At 39.7% G+C, this 18217-nt stretch overlaps 1 protein-coding gene across 4 annotated transcripts in view; it reads left to right on the top strand.

Moving 5' to 3' along the window:
* Window positions 1-3379: 3379 nt before the first annotated feature.
* PLPPR5 (phospholipid phosphatase related 5) overlaps window positions 3380-18217 on the top strand; it is a 112386-nt gene continuing 97548 nt past the window's right edge. For 2 of the 4 annotated variants that reach the window (XM_019747040.3, XM_019747039.3), the window contains exon 1: window positions 3380-4752. In XM_019747040.3, coding sequence (XP_019602599.1) covers window positions 4516-4752 — 237 coding nt within the window. In that variant the 5' untranslated portion in view covers window positions 3380-4515. The remainder of the gene's footprint in view (window positions 4753-18217) is intronic. The other 2 variants (XM_019747043.3, XM_019747041.3) reach the window with 2 other exon arrangements.

Here is an 18217-nt window from a genome sequence, read left to right as displayed (position 1 = left end):
AATAATCTCTTTCCAAATCTATTCCCATGAGATCTTCTACCAATCTATATGTTAATACTTAAAAGTTCCTCATTAGTACAAAGTCATGTAACTTTTCACATTCGTGAATCTCCTTAGACATCTCTAGCTCAGGTTTAGGATTATGAATACAAATTGTTGTTTTTAAAAACAGGATTCTGTTCTTTTGGAGAGGCTTCCTTACTTTATCTTATGTAAAGCCTTCTGAATCTTTCATCCTCACCTCAGTTATGCATTGAAAATAATATTATTTTTCTGTTTTTGCATATGGAATGAGAAAATTTCAGGAAAATGCCTGGATTTACCTCTGAGTTACCTGAAACACATAGAAACCAATGCTTACAATTCTGTATCTTCTTTGGTCCTCGGAAATTCTCAGACATACTGTTTCCCTGAAAACAAGACCTAGCCCTACAATCACCTCTAATGCACCTTTTGGAGCAAAACTTAATATAAGACCCAGTATTATATATTATATTATATTATATTATATTATATTATATTATATTATATTATATTATATTATATTCACGGTCTTATATAAGACTGGGTATTATATTACAGTAAAATAAGACTGGGTCTTATATTAATTTTTGCTCCAAAAGATGCATTATTGCTGATTGTCCGGCTAGGTCTTAGTTTGGGGGAAAGACAGTATTTGCCAAAAGCGTTCTATCTGTAAACTAATGAGAACGAAATCCTTGGACCTTAACAGAAAATTTCAATCTGGCTCTTTTGATATTCATAGATTTGTTGTATAGAACTCAATTGGTAATAATCTTGAGGAACCAGGTACATCTCCTGTTCCTTTCTAGCAGGCTGTTTAGGTTTTCAAAGTTAAAGAAGAAAAATGCATGCACTTATCTAGCCATCCACAAATATCCAATGCTTGGCTCTCCAAGGACTATTCAGTTAGTCTTTGTACTATCTACCCACGTCAAGGCCCCCTCCACCCTTTTGGTACACTTGTCTTCTGTCGGTGGAAGAAAAGTTATAAACCATATAGACAAGGATCTTCCCGTCCTGGTCTAGCACCTTACTGGTTCTTACTAGCATATGACTATCGGGGTGGGGGAGATGGTTGACATTGTAATTAATAAATAATTCCCCCCAGGGTTTGTCTCACTATTTATCATGGTACATGTTTTACGGGTGGAGAAACAGGGTGGGATAGAGTGGTTGTTAAGTCAAGCACAAATAAATATAATATGAATCACTGGGAGTGGGAAAATAAAAGTTACAAATGCCATATTTTTGACCTAGATTATCTACTACCTTGGTTGGAGCTGAGGTGGAAAGAGTTTGAAGACTAGGAGAGTGTTTTATCAAGAAAGACTGACTGCTATAATGCATTTGGAAGAACAATCATATACTGAAAAACTTAAATTAAATTAAGAATTTAGGCAGGATTTGAGAGGATTAAATATGAGTAGTGACTTTATAATCTAGCAACAGAAAGTTAAATTAAAGATTGAGGCAGGATTCCAAAGGAATCTTTGAAGTTGAAAATCTGTATTTTGGAAAAGAATTAGCTTAAATGATTTATAAGAAAATGAAGAAGGTACACTAAGTACCTTGTTTATGCCAGGTACTTTACATATTCTCATTTAATTGTCAAAATAAGCCCAGCGATAAGAAAAATTAGTTCATTTTGTCCCCAAAGAAGCTCAGGTTCAGAAAGGTAAAATAACTAACCCAAGGGCTCATAGCTCTTGCTCTTTCATCCACCTCCCTCCATTTTTATGAATAACCAATCTGCTCAGACATTCATGGAAGTTTAATTCAATGTATCTTTATAATGTGAGCTAAGATTCAGTGTTTCCATTTCAGCAATGGATCATTAGTTAATCATGACTCACTATTTAACCATCCAACATGGACAAATGATGGGGATATTGAGAATTCTGAAGGAAAATAATATCTTATTCCTGTGATGGATAGCATCTGAAAGAGTAGACAGAATGTGCATAAATCTATAGAAAAAAGTATACACCTACAGAAATATGGATCCATCCAGAATCATTTTGTAAGCAATAAAACGAGAAGGAAGTGACTGATGATGGATGCTAGAATGACCTGAGTTAAGGTAGACTAGATATGTTTATGTCTACAAGTTAAATTTTAACACGAGAAAATATTCATATGTGCCAGACATAATTGAGTGTGACCAGTCCTCATAGCAACCTTGTTTTGTAAGCAAATTTTACTGGTGATGAAACTAAAACAGAAAGGTCAAGCATCTTGCAGAGCTGGTAAGTGGCAGAGCTGGGATGTGAACTGAGGCAGTACCCGAGTTGCTGTTCTTGCATTGACCTTTCACCTTCAGTGTCAATGTGCCATGTAAGTATGCGACTATGTTCATCTCGGGACATAAAGATTGTGGTTCCCTAACTGTTGACATGCATTTTATATGTGAAAACACTTCCCTGTTGTTCTTAGAGGAGTAAGTTCATTAATTTATTCAATAGATCCTTACTGAATACCAACCATGTGCCCCACAGTGATCCCACTGGGGACAGAGCAATGAACAGGACAGACCAGGACCCTGCTTTGTTACATGCACAGTACTAGGCACTCAGCACCATTAACAATGCATTACTATGATTTTGTTTTCGAAAATAAGCATGTTTTCATTACCTTGAATAAATTACCTACATTAGACTCTTCTTAATCCAAAGGTATCCTTAAGAACTACCTTTAAAAACGAGCACCATTGTCCTAAAAATTCTATTAAGTAGAAAGGTTTGGGCAAATCCTATTTAGAACTGTAGTTTAAACACTCTTACAGACTTAGAATGATTTTTGAATGAGCACTAAACCATGTATCTTTGCAGTAGTTATAGCATATAATATTACCATAATGTGGTAAATCACTCTTGTTCACTTAAGAAGTTTACTCCCACTGCCCCAAATCACTTATTATGTATGTTGTTCGGTGTCATCTGTCCTGTAATCATCACGTAATTAATTATTAAATGATGTTTATGATAATGTGGAGGGTAAGGTATTCTATATTGAAGAAATTCACACTGCCATTAGGATCCCATTCCCAAACTACCAATCATTTGCCAAATGTAAATGGCCTTTTTTTTTTTTTTTTGGCTTAACAATGTTGCTTTTTCCTGATGATCAAGGCCCACTTCTAAAAATCATCAAGCTACAAAACGTTAAAATGAATGAATATTCCAGAAACCTGTAAGGCAATTCTACATTTTAAGAAGGGCAGGACTCGGGATATTTTCATCCTCTTGCCTGGTATGCACACGTCTTTACCCGCTCTCTTGGGTGGAGGTTGTGAGCAGAATCAGGCTCTGGGAAGCCCCTGCCCCCCCCCCCCAAGTCTTCTGCTTAAACTTGTCACGCACGGCAGGGACCCACATGGCATCACGAAGCGGGATCTGTACATATCTGCAGTTCCATAGCTAGTTCATGCCCACGCACATGCGTGTACGCAGGGGTGCGGTTTGTATGCATGCGGTGTGCGCCCGCGTCCTCTCCCTCTCCTTTCACTTGACCCCTGAAGAATCCGGGCTGTTCCCTGGGAATCGTGGAATAGCGAAATGAAGCAAATAGTCTTTTTTTCCCCTGGTGGCTGCCTCCTCTGGTTCCTCGGGAGCTGCAGTGTCTCATATCACAAGCAGCTAATAATGGGAGACAGAAGATGAGCAAGAGGAAAATACAGGAGCGAAGAAGGGAACGTTGTGCAAGAGACGATGCCTCGCGAGCTAGCCAGCTATGATTTCTGGGTTTTTACATACAAAGCCCTAGGAAGCTGGAAGGGAGGCAAAGAACCCCGAACCTAAAAATCTTCTGAGATTATTTTTCTAACTGCACCTGGAAACCACCGCTTGGCGTGTGTCCTGCGCGGGGTTAAGGAATCCAAGAGAGCGCCGGCTGAAACTCGCCGCGCGGCCGCTGCCACTTCGCGCTTTGGTGGCGTTTGCGAGCCGAAGACGCGTCCACGCACCATTTTCCCAGGCGGTGTGCGGGTTTCTTAAACCTCCCAGCTGTTGCCTCAGAAGGGAGTTCTAGAAGCTCCTTCTCTGCTGCCTCCCCTCTCCACCCTCCTTTTTGGTTTTTACCCCGCGAGGAGCTTCTCCAGCTCCACTGCGTCCGCCCTCTGAGGGGTACATGTGCCACTGTGCCGGCTGCTGCCGCCCCGTCCGCCGACGCCGCCTCCTCCGGGCGGACCTGGGGGCTGGACCCCGCGCTGCAGCATCGCGAATGCTCTTTCGCCTGGGCGCTGAGGCCACTGCCGGTCCCCTGGGACTCCCCGCCCTCCCGCGCGACCCCGCGCCCGGGCGGGCGGCGCTTGCGGAGGGCAGGGGGCGGGGAGGGGAACGGGGGCTCGTCCAGGGGTAGCCGTCTCCGCCGCCGCCTGTCGGTGCTGGAAACCCGGACCTGCCTCCGCCTCTTCCTCCAGCGGCTCCATCCCGCCTCCCGCCGCCCCCGCCGCCGCGCCCCCGGCGGCTGCCTCGGCGGACCCGGGAGGCGTGCATGCCCCCGCTGCCCGCGGCGCTCACCAGCAGCATGCTCTATTTCCAGATGGTGATCATGGCAGGGACGGTGATGCTGGCGTACTACTTCGAATACACGGACACGTTCACCGTGAACGTGCAGGGCTTCTTCTGCCACGACAGCGCCTACCGCAAGCCCTACCCGGGCCCGGAGGACAGCAGCGCCGTGCCCCCCGTGCTCCTCTACTCGCTGGCTGCCGGGGTCCCCGTGCTCGTGGTAAGCCCTGGGGTGCTCGCCCGCGCCTCTCACTCCCTGTTTTCGCCCTTCGCCTTCGGGGTTGAGGCCCCAACGCGGCCGCCTTTGCCTTCTAAGTTCCTGCAAGTTGCGGACAACCCTTTCACCAGAGGACATTCTTCCAGGGCGCGTCAGGGTGGGTGCGAAGAAAGCCCCCATCTCCTCCCCGGCCACCCCCGCACCTCCTGCGGTGGCGGCCGTGTTGGGTGATGGAGCGGGGAATGGGTGGGAAGGGGGCTATAGGAGGTAATGGTGGGGTGGTGGTGGTCGTGGGTGCTGGGGAGGAGTTGAGCCATTGGTATGAATTTTGACTATGTCTCCTCTGTGGCCTTGCTCTTGGATTGCAACGGAAAGATTAGCTAGCAGCAGCGGTGTCGGCGAGAGGGAGAGGGGATCAATTGCTGGGGTGAGGAAGGGGCTCCTGCTCGGGGTGCCTATTCCTGTTTTACCACGGGGTGCCCATTTCTGTTCCTTCCTCTTCAGATGAAAGTGCCAATGGGGCTAAACTGACCAGGGATCAAATCTCTAAAAAAGAATATGAGAACTCCTAAAATAAGAGGCTCCAGCAGTAGTGCTTGCTGAAAAGCAGGAGCTGTGCTTAAATTCTGAGGTTTATTTAAAGGTTGCTCCTCTCCCAGGGCAGCTTGAGTCCTTTTCTCTTAGAGCCTCCCTGCGAATGCCTTTTGGATATAGAGACAGTGTGTGTGTGAGACACACACACACACACACACACACACACACACACATATGCAATTATTAGGATAATAGTCATATAATAATTTACATACGTGAATATGGTGCAAAGTTATTGGTAGGAGAATTGGTGGTATTTCTTCAGAAAACATTATGGTTCCTGTAGTATTGTCAAATTATTGGAGGTTCCCTTCCTCTGTGGTACTGCCTCCCTCTCTACCTTCCTCACTCCCTCCCTCCTTTCCTCCCTCCTTCAACAGATGACAGATAACAAATAGGAAATTAAAAAATGAACAGGGAAGTGTTAGTTTCAGAGGCTGAATGTTAAGAACATTTGTCGTATGTATTAGGTTTGGATATTCGTGTTTTCTTTGATTTTAGAGGAAATGATTTAATAATTTACAAAATACTGAAAAGTGCCTAACACACATAATGGAAATCTAGGTACAAAGCAAGGAACTTCTTGCTAACTTCAACGTAACTTTGTTTATCGTGGGTACTGTGGCTTCCAAGTCACCTCCAGCATATGAGTTTGAGAATGTTGAACCTTGTACCAGAAACTGTTTTGTTTTATTTTAATTGTAATTCCCTAAAATGTGTCAGAAACCCAAAATCCAGCTTCATGTTTATTTGTTTCTCTCACCTCCATTTGAAAAGCTGGAAGGGGAAAAAATGGACTTTTGTTGAGGCCCTTTTTGCTTTCTGCAGATGTTGAGCTTCCAGGTACATGTTCTCTGGAAACTAAATAGCTCAGGGTGTTTTTTCCCTCTCTTTTCTTTCTTTCTTTCTTTCTTTCTTTCTTTCTTTCTTTCTTTCTTTCTTTCTTTCTTTCTTTCTTTCTTTCTTTCTTAAATAAAAAAGCTTGTCATTTTCAGGACACTGGTTTGATTACAACCATAATCAATAATGTCTGTAACTTGTCCCTTGGTAATTACTATGCTGTGTTTTATTTAAATAAGACAGCACTTTTCAGATCTTAACCATCCATCTACAGTGGCAGGTGCCAGTTAGAAACATTAACATACTGGCCTGAAGATTTTGATTATTCTCCACTTAGGGGGAATAGAGGAGGGGAAAGGGAATTAGTCATTACAGAGTGCCTACTCTGTGCTGGGCGCCGAATCATCATAGCCAGTTCTATTTCTCAGAGCAGCCCTTCCAGGACATACTCTCTCTACTTAACATTGGAGGACACTGAAGATCAGATAGTAAACTAGAAACACTGAAAACAAAAGTGGTGGACGTGGTGTTTGTATGGCCATGAGACTGTGCCAGGTGCCATGCTTCTCAGTATTTCCAAAGAACTTGTTCTCTGAAGGGAGCCAGAGATGACTGATGGGCGGGCATCAAGAGAGGATCCAACTTGATTTACACATGTTGACTTTTAGTGCTTCAGGCACAAGAGCATCAGTCTGCAGAGAAGCAAATGGTAGGTTTCAAAGGGCAGCTATGCTCTGGCCTTTGTTTCCCCTTCTGCTCTTTGGATAGTGCACGCCCGACATGAGAAGTTGGGAACACTAATGGCAGCTCTGCTTTTCCATTCCTGTTGAGAACACTGGCTTAGCACAGCCATCACTTGTTGAGTTATGTACCTTATACACATCTAATATTTGTATTATTTCTGAAAGCAATTTTATTATTGTCACCTACCATTTGGGAAAACTGAGACTTAGAAAGATGAAATAACTTGCCCAAGGTTCTACCCAGAATTTTAACCCTACTCTGTGAAACTCCCAAGCCTTTGTCTTTTTTGTTACAATATGCAAATTCGGTTGATTCATAAATCATTCTGCTCAATACATACTTCAGTCTCTTTCTCCATCTCTTATATTTTATGGACTGTAGTGATAAAGGTTCTTCATAATATTTATATTTTTAACCTTTGAAACTCATTTCTAATGATTTAGATTAATTTTGAAAAGTAATTCTCCTCACTACCACAAACTTTGGTTTTCTTTTATACTTGCTAAATTTATTTATCTGAAAATTAAAAGCAATATATTTTTCCATGTTACCACTTTCATATAGTATTGACTTGGGGCCCAGGCTTGGAGTTTAACAAATTTGGATTCAGATCCAAAGTACATCCTGCTGTTATATTAACAGTTGGGAACTCTACTTGCTGGGTAACCTTGAACAGCTTATTTAAGCTTGTTAAGCCTCAGTTTCCTGTCACAGGATTTTGAATATTCAATTAGATATAATATATAAATGTCATCCTTGGTCAATAGTTGATGCTCCATAAAATATCACTATATCATTAGCATTATTAATAAAATAATTTAGTAAATGTTTACTGAATTCCTGTGTGGCAAGCACCATATAAGCTTATAAAGGAAACTTCAGAAGTAAACCATGTTCACTGATCTTAAGGAGTTTACAGCTTAATTTGGGGAATTAAGTAAACACACCAAAGGTCATAATATAAATCATCATTATAAAAGTGTTATATGCCCAAATGTACTTGCAAAAATTGGGGAGTCTGAATAGCAGGAACAGTAAAAATCAGAACTCTGTTCTTGGAATCAAGTCAATGACTCCTATCTTTGAGGACTCTTCCATTTCTTCAAGTAGGCTAACACTAGCTAATATTTCCTATGCACCCGACACTGTTAGGTACATTTAATGTGTTCATTTACTGCTCACCATGGTAGTACTTTCTTTAAACATAAGTACTATCATTTCATTAAGCCCACTTTGTAAATGAGACATATGATATTTAGTGAGATTATATGTCAGACTTGTATTAACTTTTATAAATCCATTAATATAATTAATTTCACAATAAACTTATGAAGGAGACTTGGATGTAAGAAAGATTAGATAACCAATTTGGAGTCCCACAGTAACAAAGCCTGTGCATTTAGTCTTTTTGTTATATACCATTATCCTAACACATTAATGAATCTTTTAAGATTTTGTCACAGTGATTCAATATTAGAAGAGTCAACATTTTCTCAAAACTTTTATCCTCAATTTCATTGTTTCTGGTTTGATGGAAGCTTTGTGTTCCAGTGTGATAATGGCTTCAGTGTGTGGTGTAGGAAGTTGTGTTTTTCCTGTTAAGCTTGAAATGTTGTGGAAAAGTGGGTGGCAGCAGAAGGGACTCAGAGGTATTTCTGTTCTGAAGGCATGTTTCTTACCTCTGTAGCACACACAATATGGTGCTTCAGGCACCTGCATTTATGGGGATCCACCCTCTGGTTCTAGATCTGCAAACTGCGGTGCACAGAGAGAGAGGGGATTTTAGTTCTCAGGTGTGTTTCTTAAAATGGGACTTAGCCCTTGATTTGGGGGAACAGTGAACATACTGTAATGCTGTATATACATATGTATGTATGCATCATCTTTCTAATAAGAGCCTCCAGGGCTTCATCAGACTGTCAGAAATGTCCAAGTTCCCCAAAAAGTTAAGAACTATTTTCTGAGGGTTTATGAATGTATTTAAACTCCCCCTCGTCACTCTTAGGAGCTTTCTTTACTTAGATATTCTCATTCATGTTTATTCATTCATATCCTCCCTCTTTTTTTCTGTTCCTCCTTCCCTCTGTCCCAGGGTTCCTTTTTGTCTCTCTTTTTCAGTTTATCCCACCCCCTTTGCAAACTGATAAGGAGAACCTGATGCTGAAGGGGAGAGCAAAGGCCTGGGCTCTAAAATCCAACTAGCTTTTCCTCCCTCTCCTTTTCCCTCTCTCTCCACCTCTCCCTCTGCCTCTTCTCTTCCCCGTCCTTTTCTCCTTTTTCCTTTCTCTGTCTCCTCCTCCTCCTCCATCCCCCATTACTCATTATCCCTGTAGCTTCTCTGATCCAGTTACCTTATCTGAAAAAAAATATTGACTTATTCTTCCTATATTTCTGAGCTGTTTTGAGAATCAAATGGATGACCATGCACTTTGGAGACAGTAAATAACTTCATACATATGAGGAAAACCTAATGAGTTATGTAAACACCTCATCGTTGGAGATGGTTATGTCTGCTTGTAGCATGGCTTTGCCAGTCTAACTCTGTGGTCTGGAAAAACAAATAAGATTGTATACTTTTCTGAGTTTCCTGTAGAGAGAATAATAAAAATAAATAACTCGAAAAGCCAATATGAAATGGTCTCCTAACTAATTATTACAGAGTATTACTCCATACCCAATTCTGTTTTTCAAAATATTTCAATAAGCTCTGAGTATTGTCAAGAATCATCCCATTGATTTGTGTAATTTGCTGTTCCTTGGACGCAGATAATGAGTAGACCTATTCACTGCTCTTCGAGAGTTAAGACAATATTCATGAAATTATATCTCCAAGCCTCAGTTTTTTTGCCTGTAAGATTGAGAGAATGATACTCAGCATGATACCTTGTAAGAATTAAACATAAGCACGTGTTAAGTACTCAATAAGTTCTTCTAGCATAGATGCTGATAATATTTATTGATTGTGCACAGCAAAAGGACATCAGGTATACTAATCATTTCTGTTCACATTCACCCTCTCAGATAATATATGTGCTAACACATCTAGGGAGCTTAAGCAATTCGCTCCAGTTGGTAAATGACAGATCTAGGATCTCAACCTATTAACTTCAAGTCTAACGCTCTGGTGGCCACAGGCAGATTTGATTCATAGCATTAAGTGGTGGCACTCTTAGAAGACAGGGGAGAGTTACGCATATTGATTATATGTCAATGTGCTCTTTATGGTATTTACATGCACGTTGATGTATAGCCTCAATTACAACCAGACACAAAAAGGGAAATTTAAAATTTGTGCTCAAAAACAAAGCTTCATTGGTTCCTAAGACCAGTGGAGTAACCAATAAAACTTGGACTCGGTTTTCACAGCTGAACATTCCCATCCATACAGGTCGAGAAGGCCAGTTCTGATGTGAGCATTATGATCTCAGCCTGGAGTTTGGAAGATTCTTCTGACAGATTTTGGAAAATCATAATGAATATCATTCTGATGCAAGATATTTTAAAATATGTGAAATGAAGTTCTATATTCAGTACTATTTAAACTATTTCTGAGAATGCCAGTTTTCACTCAGCAGGCTGGTTACTTTTTAAGTTATATTATGACAGTTTGAGAATCACTGTCAGTAAAATTACCTTTCTTTTTTTCTAAAAACAGAATCATAGAGATTTTTCTCCAGACCAGGTGCATTTAAAACTCTAGACATTCTTTTTGTGGACCTTTCTGTCTGAGAGAACATGCATGAGTGAAAACACGTGCGTGTATGTGTGTGTGTGTGTGTGTGTGTGTGTGTGGTGTGTATATATATATTTTTGTCTATAATACTTTTGTAATTTTTTGTATGAATACATTCTTATCTCTCTTGCTTCTAAGCTCTGTAATGCTCTTCCCATTCCTCCCTCCAAAAACCCGCCAACTTTCTGGGACATTCTGCTATATCCTCCAGACCTAGCTTCAACTTTTCTGAGCAGATCTCTTGCCCCCATCCTCCAATGATGTAACTGAATTAGCTTCTGTGATTCCTTCACTTCTTTCACAAATTATTGCTTTAAAATAACTTTATGTTGTATTTATTTTTATTCATGTTTCCATACTTTGTGATGCTCACTAGACTTGAGCACCTCAGAGTCAGGGTGTTGTAGTCTAACTCAAGCCAATTTTGTCATACCCAGTTCTTCAGTTATTTTCTAGACACCATTTGAAGTTTGTGATGATGAGGTTGTAATGACTCAGATCTGCTGAGCATGTAGTTACTTAATAACCATTCATTAAAACTGGCAAAATAGTCCATGTACCCTGTTCTGTAAATTCAGTAGTTTGAGTGTTTGAAACCCTGTATGAAAAGTTCAGCAAAGCCCCGAGGGATTCTGTGTCCTCAGGCTGACATGCTTCAAGCAGAAACGCTCCTAAACCAATGGCCGGACTCTAGGTCCCTCAAGAACAAGCCATTGGGGTATATAGGTTACAGGCCTCACTGAAGTCTTACCCTTGTTCATTCAAGGGTGGGAAGTATCTCCAAACTATTTTAGTCTATCCACAGAGCTTGAAAGTCTTTAACTTCACCAATAAAGAGTCCATTTTTAGCATTCATCATGCTAATTAAAAGTCACTACTTTCATCAATAAAAAAATCATTTTTTAGATACACAATGCTAATTAAATCAGTTGTTAATTAACATAGAGATAGCAAAGACTTGTAGCAGCCTCTTTGGAGTGGGACAATTTTGATTAAATGCTAGGGACTACCCAGGACTTCCTCCCTCCAACCTTCCTCATTCCTTCTTTCCTTGAGCAAGTATTTGTTGAACACCTCTCAGGTGTAGCAGACCTGGACTATAAGGATAAAAGAGGTTACTTGACTTTCTCCAAATCCCGAAACCAGGATTAAAGTCAATCTTCCCCTCCCCCCATTTTTCAAAGCAGTATCAGGAAATAAAAAGCTTATGAAAGCATAGGGCAGTTAAATACAAATGTAGTCCTGACATATCTATGTATTCCAAAATAACTTGTGCCATTTCCTTTCTAAGGGAGGCAGGATTTGGGTTGATATAACCAGAACCTCTATGCTGAGTAAATTGTGTATTGTGTTTTTAATTCAATGATCCCCATTTTTTAAAGGATGCTTTCAGTAGTGCCAGGAGAAACTGTACTTTTCTATTGAGATTTTTTTTTTTTTTTTGAGATTTCAGATTTAGCTTTTTCTCACACTGGGTTGCACAGAAGCACTTTTCACACTGAGAAACAGTTTATAATTCCAGAGATCTCATCAAAGCAGAATGCTATGTTCTCACAGACACCAAAATTGAGCATTCTTGGATAGAGATAGCACACCTGGGGCCCCATCTTGTAATTTAAAATGAATTCCTGACATTTCCAATTAAAAAGCAAAACAATATCTTTGAGTAGGTGGCAATGACCTCTTCCTTCGTATGTGTCTTTGCCACATTGGGTTTGCTCAGTAAAATGAATGAAGAGACTCAGTCAAAACTATGTGACAACCCTTTTGGTCTTTCACAAAGAAAGCTTTGTTCCTCTTCCCTCTTGCTTTTCATCACATGATTACTTGGGGGCGGGGGTCCCCTTTTCGTTTTTCCTGGATGAAGTCTAGAATACAGATACAGGAATCCAGTAGACACTTTATTCAAGCTACACTATCAGGCTATTTCTGCCACTCCATTTTCGGAAAAGACTTGTGAATCCAATATGAGAGAGAACATGCTTTGTAATTGGAACTTTTTAGTCATGAAAGAAGCCTTAGAGATCCTTTAGTTTACCACTTAATTTTCAGATGAATGAGCAGAGAGATTATGTGACTTGCCCAAGGCCATGCTACTAATGAGAAGTTAACACAAAGAGTTAGCAGTATATAAGGGCACTTACTGCTGTTAAGTGCTTTACAGGTATTACTAACTTAATTCTCAAAACAACATTGAAGATTGGCACTATTGTTATCTCAATCTGCAGATGAGGACACTGAAGCATAGGAAGCGTTAACATCTAGCTCAGAGCCCCACTGCAAGGAACTGGCATACCTAGGCAGAATGGCTCCAAGGTGCCTTTAACACGGGACAGTCCTTGTCCCTGTGCTGGGTTTTTCACCGCCTCCTGAATGTGTTAAGACCACCTGCAATGCATCTCACTGCATAGCAGTATTAGTTGGGAGAGAGAGGTGGAGTATGTTATTATGAGTTCTTTTCTTGTGACTTTATACTGTTGACTGAAAAGATTTTACACTTCATTTGTGATAGTGAACAGGTACGGTAGTAGCAGATAAAGAACAAGAGCATTGAATTCCCAAATAATTTGGCTCTGTTATGCCTTCTTTTACATTCCTAGCTTCAGATCTTTTCGGATAAAAAGTAAAACTACATGTGACACTCACTATAAGTGATTATAACAAAATCCTACCCATTTTTGATGCACAGATTGGAAATTCGTATAGTGTGATTTTAACATAATTATAACACTACATATAACTCACATATAACATATCTGCTTCATGCAAGGCATAGTCATATCTTTGAGGTTTGGCAACTAGTTAGAGGCATGAAAGAATATTCAGCGGTATTAATATATTTAAGAGAAAAGCATAAACATTTCTACATTTATATTTTATTATATTTTGAAGTCTTTTTTTCTTTTTTGAAGGGACTTAAGAATATTGTCAAAATGACAGCAAAAACCCTTGGTCCAGTCCTGTGGTGCCATTTACTGGGAAACAGTAGAGACTTAGGAAAGCAGTTCTCTTCTATGCTCTGGTTTCTGTTATTCCCCCTGCTCTTCTTTTCCATCTATTGAAATATTAGGTTGGCGCAAAAGTAGTTGCAGCTTAAAAGGTTAAAAATAATTGCAAAACCCGCAATTACTTGTGCACCAACCTAATGCTTCCCATCCTTTAATTTAGGTCCTTCCAATCCCACCTCTTTCCTAACTCTTGCCTTGAAGCTTGCAGTCAACAGTGATCTGTATTTTCTTTAAACTTCTTTTTTGAATAATAGTCTTTCCCCCTTATATACTCTCCGTAAAAAAGGAGGGTAGTTGCAGATGCGGGATGGGGAGCTGGAGCGAAAGCAAGACAGAATAAAAGAAGCTGCAGTAATGTGTACTATTTTATGGCAACAGTGAATGCAAATGATCGGTAATAAATTTTGTACATGCAGGTTTCATGATGATCTGAAATTAAAATAAATAAAAAAAAGGAACAGTGACTCATTGGCCTGATAAGCAGGGGACCTGAGCTTTCCTCCTTGCTGTAACTCACGGCTCCCCAGGCAGCCCTTTCTGCATATAAGACAAGCCTCACTGTTAAGAGACCTCTACCTTACAATGAAGTAAAGTCTGTCTCTGAATCTTCCGCTCACTGGCCTGTCTCACCCTTTGAAGCCACATGGAACAACCTGGATGGTTTCCCAGCACAAGAAGTTGTTTTTCAGTTCTCGACTCTTCCTTTCTTGAGACTTAGAGTCTCCATCTTTCATGGCGGGGATGTGAGTCCAGGTCACCATGTTGGCCACACACATCTGACTTCATTTGCGATGTCCTATGTTTTTAACACGTTGCGTACGGTGGGGTTTAAATCCCTCATGAAGATTCTCGTGATCCGTACGCAACATGTTAAGGTGTGGCACCAGCACTGAATGATGTATTCCAGGTGTATTTTTACTCCTGGCAAGCAGAGCAGGAATTTTTTATACTGTTCCTACTTTAATGCACTAGCCTTGGGGTTGGTATAAAGCCACCTTGTGGTTAGTTGTCTCATCTGTAAAGGAAGTAGATTAAACTATTTTTAGATAGGCAAAAACACTGCACAATGATATACACTGTCCCCCTCCCATGACTACGACAGACATTACTAAGAGATTGTGGTATGTTCTTTTTAACTGAGATTAATATGGGCTTTCAGTCTTTAAGACAAAGCTCTAAGTAACCTCTTCTAATTGGATTTGCCATCTTGGAATCAGGCTATTATTAAAATGCTTCTGATTGTATTAGCACATACAATGGTTATTCATTATAGTTGATTACATACAAATATTTTGGCCTTCAGAAGATTATAAATACTATAGACCAGCAAATAGGCCTCATATATCTTTCCTCATCACATAGTGTCTAATATAATGTCTTTCCAATAGTAGATATAGGTAACTATTTGTGTATTTTAAGGTAACAGAATTAAAGAAGCAGAAATTAGCATGATTTGGGGTACTCTTTTCTTTAAGACTGTTTCAATTGACTAGGCATTTAAGTAAATGTTAAAGTATATTTAGCATTTTCATGATAATGAAAACTAAAAATACTTTCATATATTTAGTTTTCATGATAAAATATATTTAGACGAACTACTCATTCATAGATACTTAGGTTATAAAGTACAAATTTTTTCAAGACCCAAGTCTTTAATATTTTGCTTTATTTCTTAGTTATCCCTGATTTCAAAGAGTTTCCTCACATACACCCATTTAATTTTGTATTTAATCAAAGTTATGTAAAATGTAGTTCAAAATAAATTTTATTTACTTCAAATGGAGACTATTTCAAACACCTATCATTTTGTTTAAAATTTTTTAAAAATCATATTTTCCCTTTGTAGCAACTAATTCATTTCTCCATGTCTTTAATTGTCCTTAGCACATATTTTTAAAATGTTAAATTGTCACTACTTAAGCATTTTTGTAGCATATGCTGTTTCTTCACCAAGTGTGACATTTTCTATATTTCAATACTTTTTTTCCCCAGTTCTTCCAAAACCACAAATTGGTTGATTTAAAGAGCACTTCATCTTCTTTCCTATTTTGCAAATCAAACCACCAGTACATTTTACATCTGAAATTTGTATATATAGTATATTAGGAAACTTTCTTCGATGTAGGATTCAGAGAGTTGGCAATGTTTCTAAATGAGATGAGTCATGATTTTATTGTCACTCAGGTTCTCTGAATCATACTCTGTACATTTTCATTAGTAATCATAGACTAAGAGTTGAAACATTTGACTCAATACAAGGAACTATTTTTGAAAAGAGTTCTTTCCTCAGAGAGTGATAAAAATTAGTGGTACTTTAGAGAATGACATTAATGAGTAAAGAAAGATTCAGTGCTGCATGGGCAGGCAAATCACTTACAACTTCAATTAACTTCGGGAGGAACTGAGAAAATGAAATCAGGATTTTATTGTTTATGGATACTTTGCCTTGAAATGCAGGATTTCCCAATTAGGGTGAAATATCAAACAAGTGCAAATTAGCACCTCACTTATCAAATGGGTGCAAATGAAATAGCCTACTAGCAATTACATTAAAGCACAATGATCTGGTATTCAGTAATTCATTCCTTCTTGTATTCATTAAAATACGTTTACTGAATCCTCCCTGGAAGAGGCTTTGTGTGTGTAACGGGTTCTGCATATTTAAAGATGGGAGAAAGGATTCCTATCCTCACTGAACTCAAATATACTATCCTGATAGAGACACATAAATGGCAATGGGTGTGGGGTGAGGAAAACAGAAGAAGGAATGATGAAAGAGAAGATTTCTAAGAGGAGATGATGTTAGCTAGTCAGGGAAGTGAGGGGTTCCAAGCAAAGAATGTGCAGCCCTTTAGGCTGGAGAAATCATAGGTTGAAGGAACTCCAAGAATGCCTGGAATGGGAAGGTGTATAACACAGAAGGGATTAGGTTCAGAACACAAAGCTGTTTAGTGGGAAATACATTACAGTAATACTCAGAGATGAAGTCAAAATTCCCACCCCACCCAGCTTGAAGAGGTAAACCTGTGATACACGTTCTAACCTCTTAACCTCACTGTCTGCAAAATGATGCCCCATTCAACATCTAAGTCTCCTTATGTTACAAAAGTAATTCTACTTCTGTGACTGACTTTACTTTAGTAAATTAAAGGAAAAACATTAGAATGTTGTTCAACGTTTTAAGGAATCTGGGGCAATATTCATCACATTGGTCTCTGCTGCTAAATGTGTTCCAGAGTACTTACATTTTTAAAATAAACAGATCACTATCAAATCAACTTTTAATTAGATAATTACTAAGAAGTTAACTCCAATGACACACACACTATATGATTTTAAATCGTTATTTGCTACGTGAATAATGCTAAAAGATCAATATTTGTACAATTATGAAAGTTCATGTTGGTAAGCACAGCTAATTTAAATTGGCAAGGATATTTTTGTTACTGTTGCTATGTTTTGCTTCCATCTTAAGCTTCATCTTAAGCTGCATTTGCTAAATTGTTTAACAGGTGTGCTCACCTGTGTAATAAATGTCTTAAATCTCCTCATTATAAATTGGAAATTAAAGGGAAATAGGTGCATCTATATGTTGCTTTAGAAATCTGGGGACATGATATTACAGTTCTTTCAGCAAGTGTGGATTGAAATGTATGTGAAATAGGACAGTACTATTCTTGGTAGGTGAAACTCAGATTTTCCAGTTTATGGTATTAAGGATTGAATATGCTTGGCTTTCTTGCAAGATGGTCTATACTTCTAAATTTAGTCATCTAATTATAATTTGCATTCATGCGAAATGACTTTAAAGAGCACACAAGACAGGCTTTTACACATACCAGCTTTGATTGGATTAATTGGATTTACATAAATGTTGTGTTGTGAATGTGCTAGTGTCTTGGCTTCATTCATGTGGAAGGGAGAACTTAAAGGAATTTGAAAGAGGAAACACATTATAGGTTGCAAAGAAAGCTTGTAAAAGCAGTCAGGTTAATGGCATGGCAAGAACAAACCATAAAGAGCTAAAGCAGTCAACACTTTGGCGATGTGTAAGTTGGCCACGTCTGGAAAAGCTGGGCATAGGAAAAAAGAGGTGGGAGAGTCAGACCACAGAATTTAGGTTTTTGTTTTCCCCAAAGCAAAAAGATCTAGAGCAGTGCTGGCACCTGACGAGGGTGTGATTGCAAAGACTGGGGGAGCTGGTGGTACATTTAGGTCCAAGAAGGCCAAGGCACGGATGGCAGCTTGGATTGTAGCAGGCAGGCTTTTGGCCATCAGAGACCGGTGCTGAGCCAGGGTCATTGAAGAGATGACAGCCTGGGACGAGGATGCTGAGAAGTAGGGCAAAACGGGGCAGTCTGGTCAGAATCAGCAAGGCCAGAGGACAGCACAGGTGGTGACATGAGGCTCCCCAGGTGCACAGTCTGGGGCATGAGGCTCGGCAGCCCACACTGCATCACCAGCAGCGAGACCAGGAAGCCTTCCCATTAGGCAGCCATCAGTGACTCAGAAATTGATTATGAGCAGAGTCTAAACAACAGATGTGAGG

The sequence above is a fragment of the Rhinolophus sinicus genome, chromosome 7, assembly GCF_057876585.1.
Source record: "Rhinolophus sinicus isolate RSI-liver-muscle chromosome 7, RSI-T2T, whole genome shotgun sequence".
Classification (NCBI taxonomy): domain Eukaryota; kingdom Metazoa; phylum Chordata; class Mammalia; order Chiroptera; family Rhinolophidae; genus Rhinolophus; species Rhinolophus sinicus.
The sequence above is the reverse complement of the archived record's forward strand: the minus strand, read 5'-3'. Positions and strand labels throughout refer to the sequence as shown.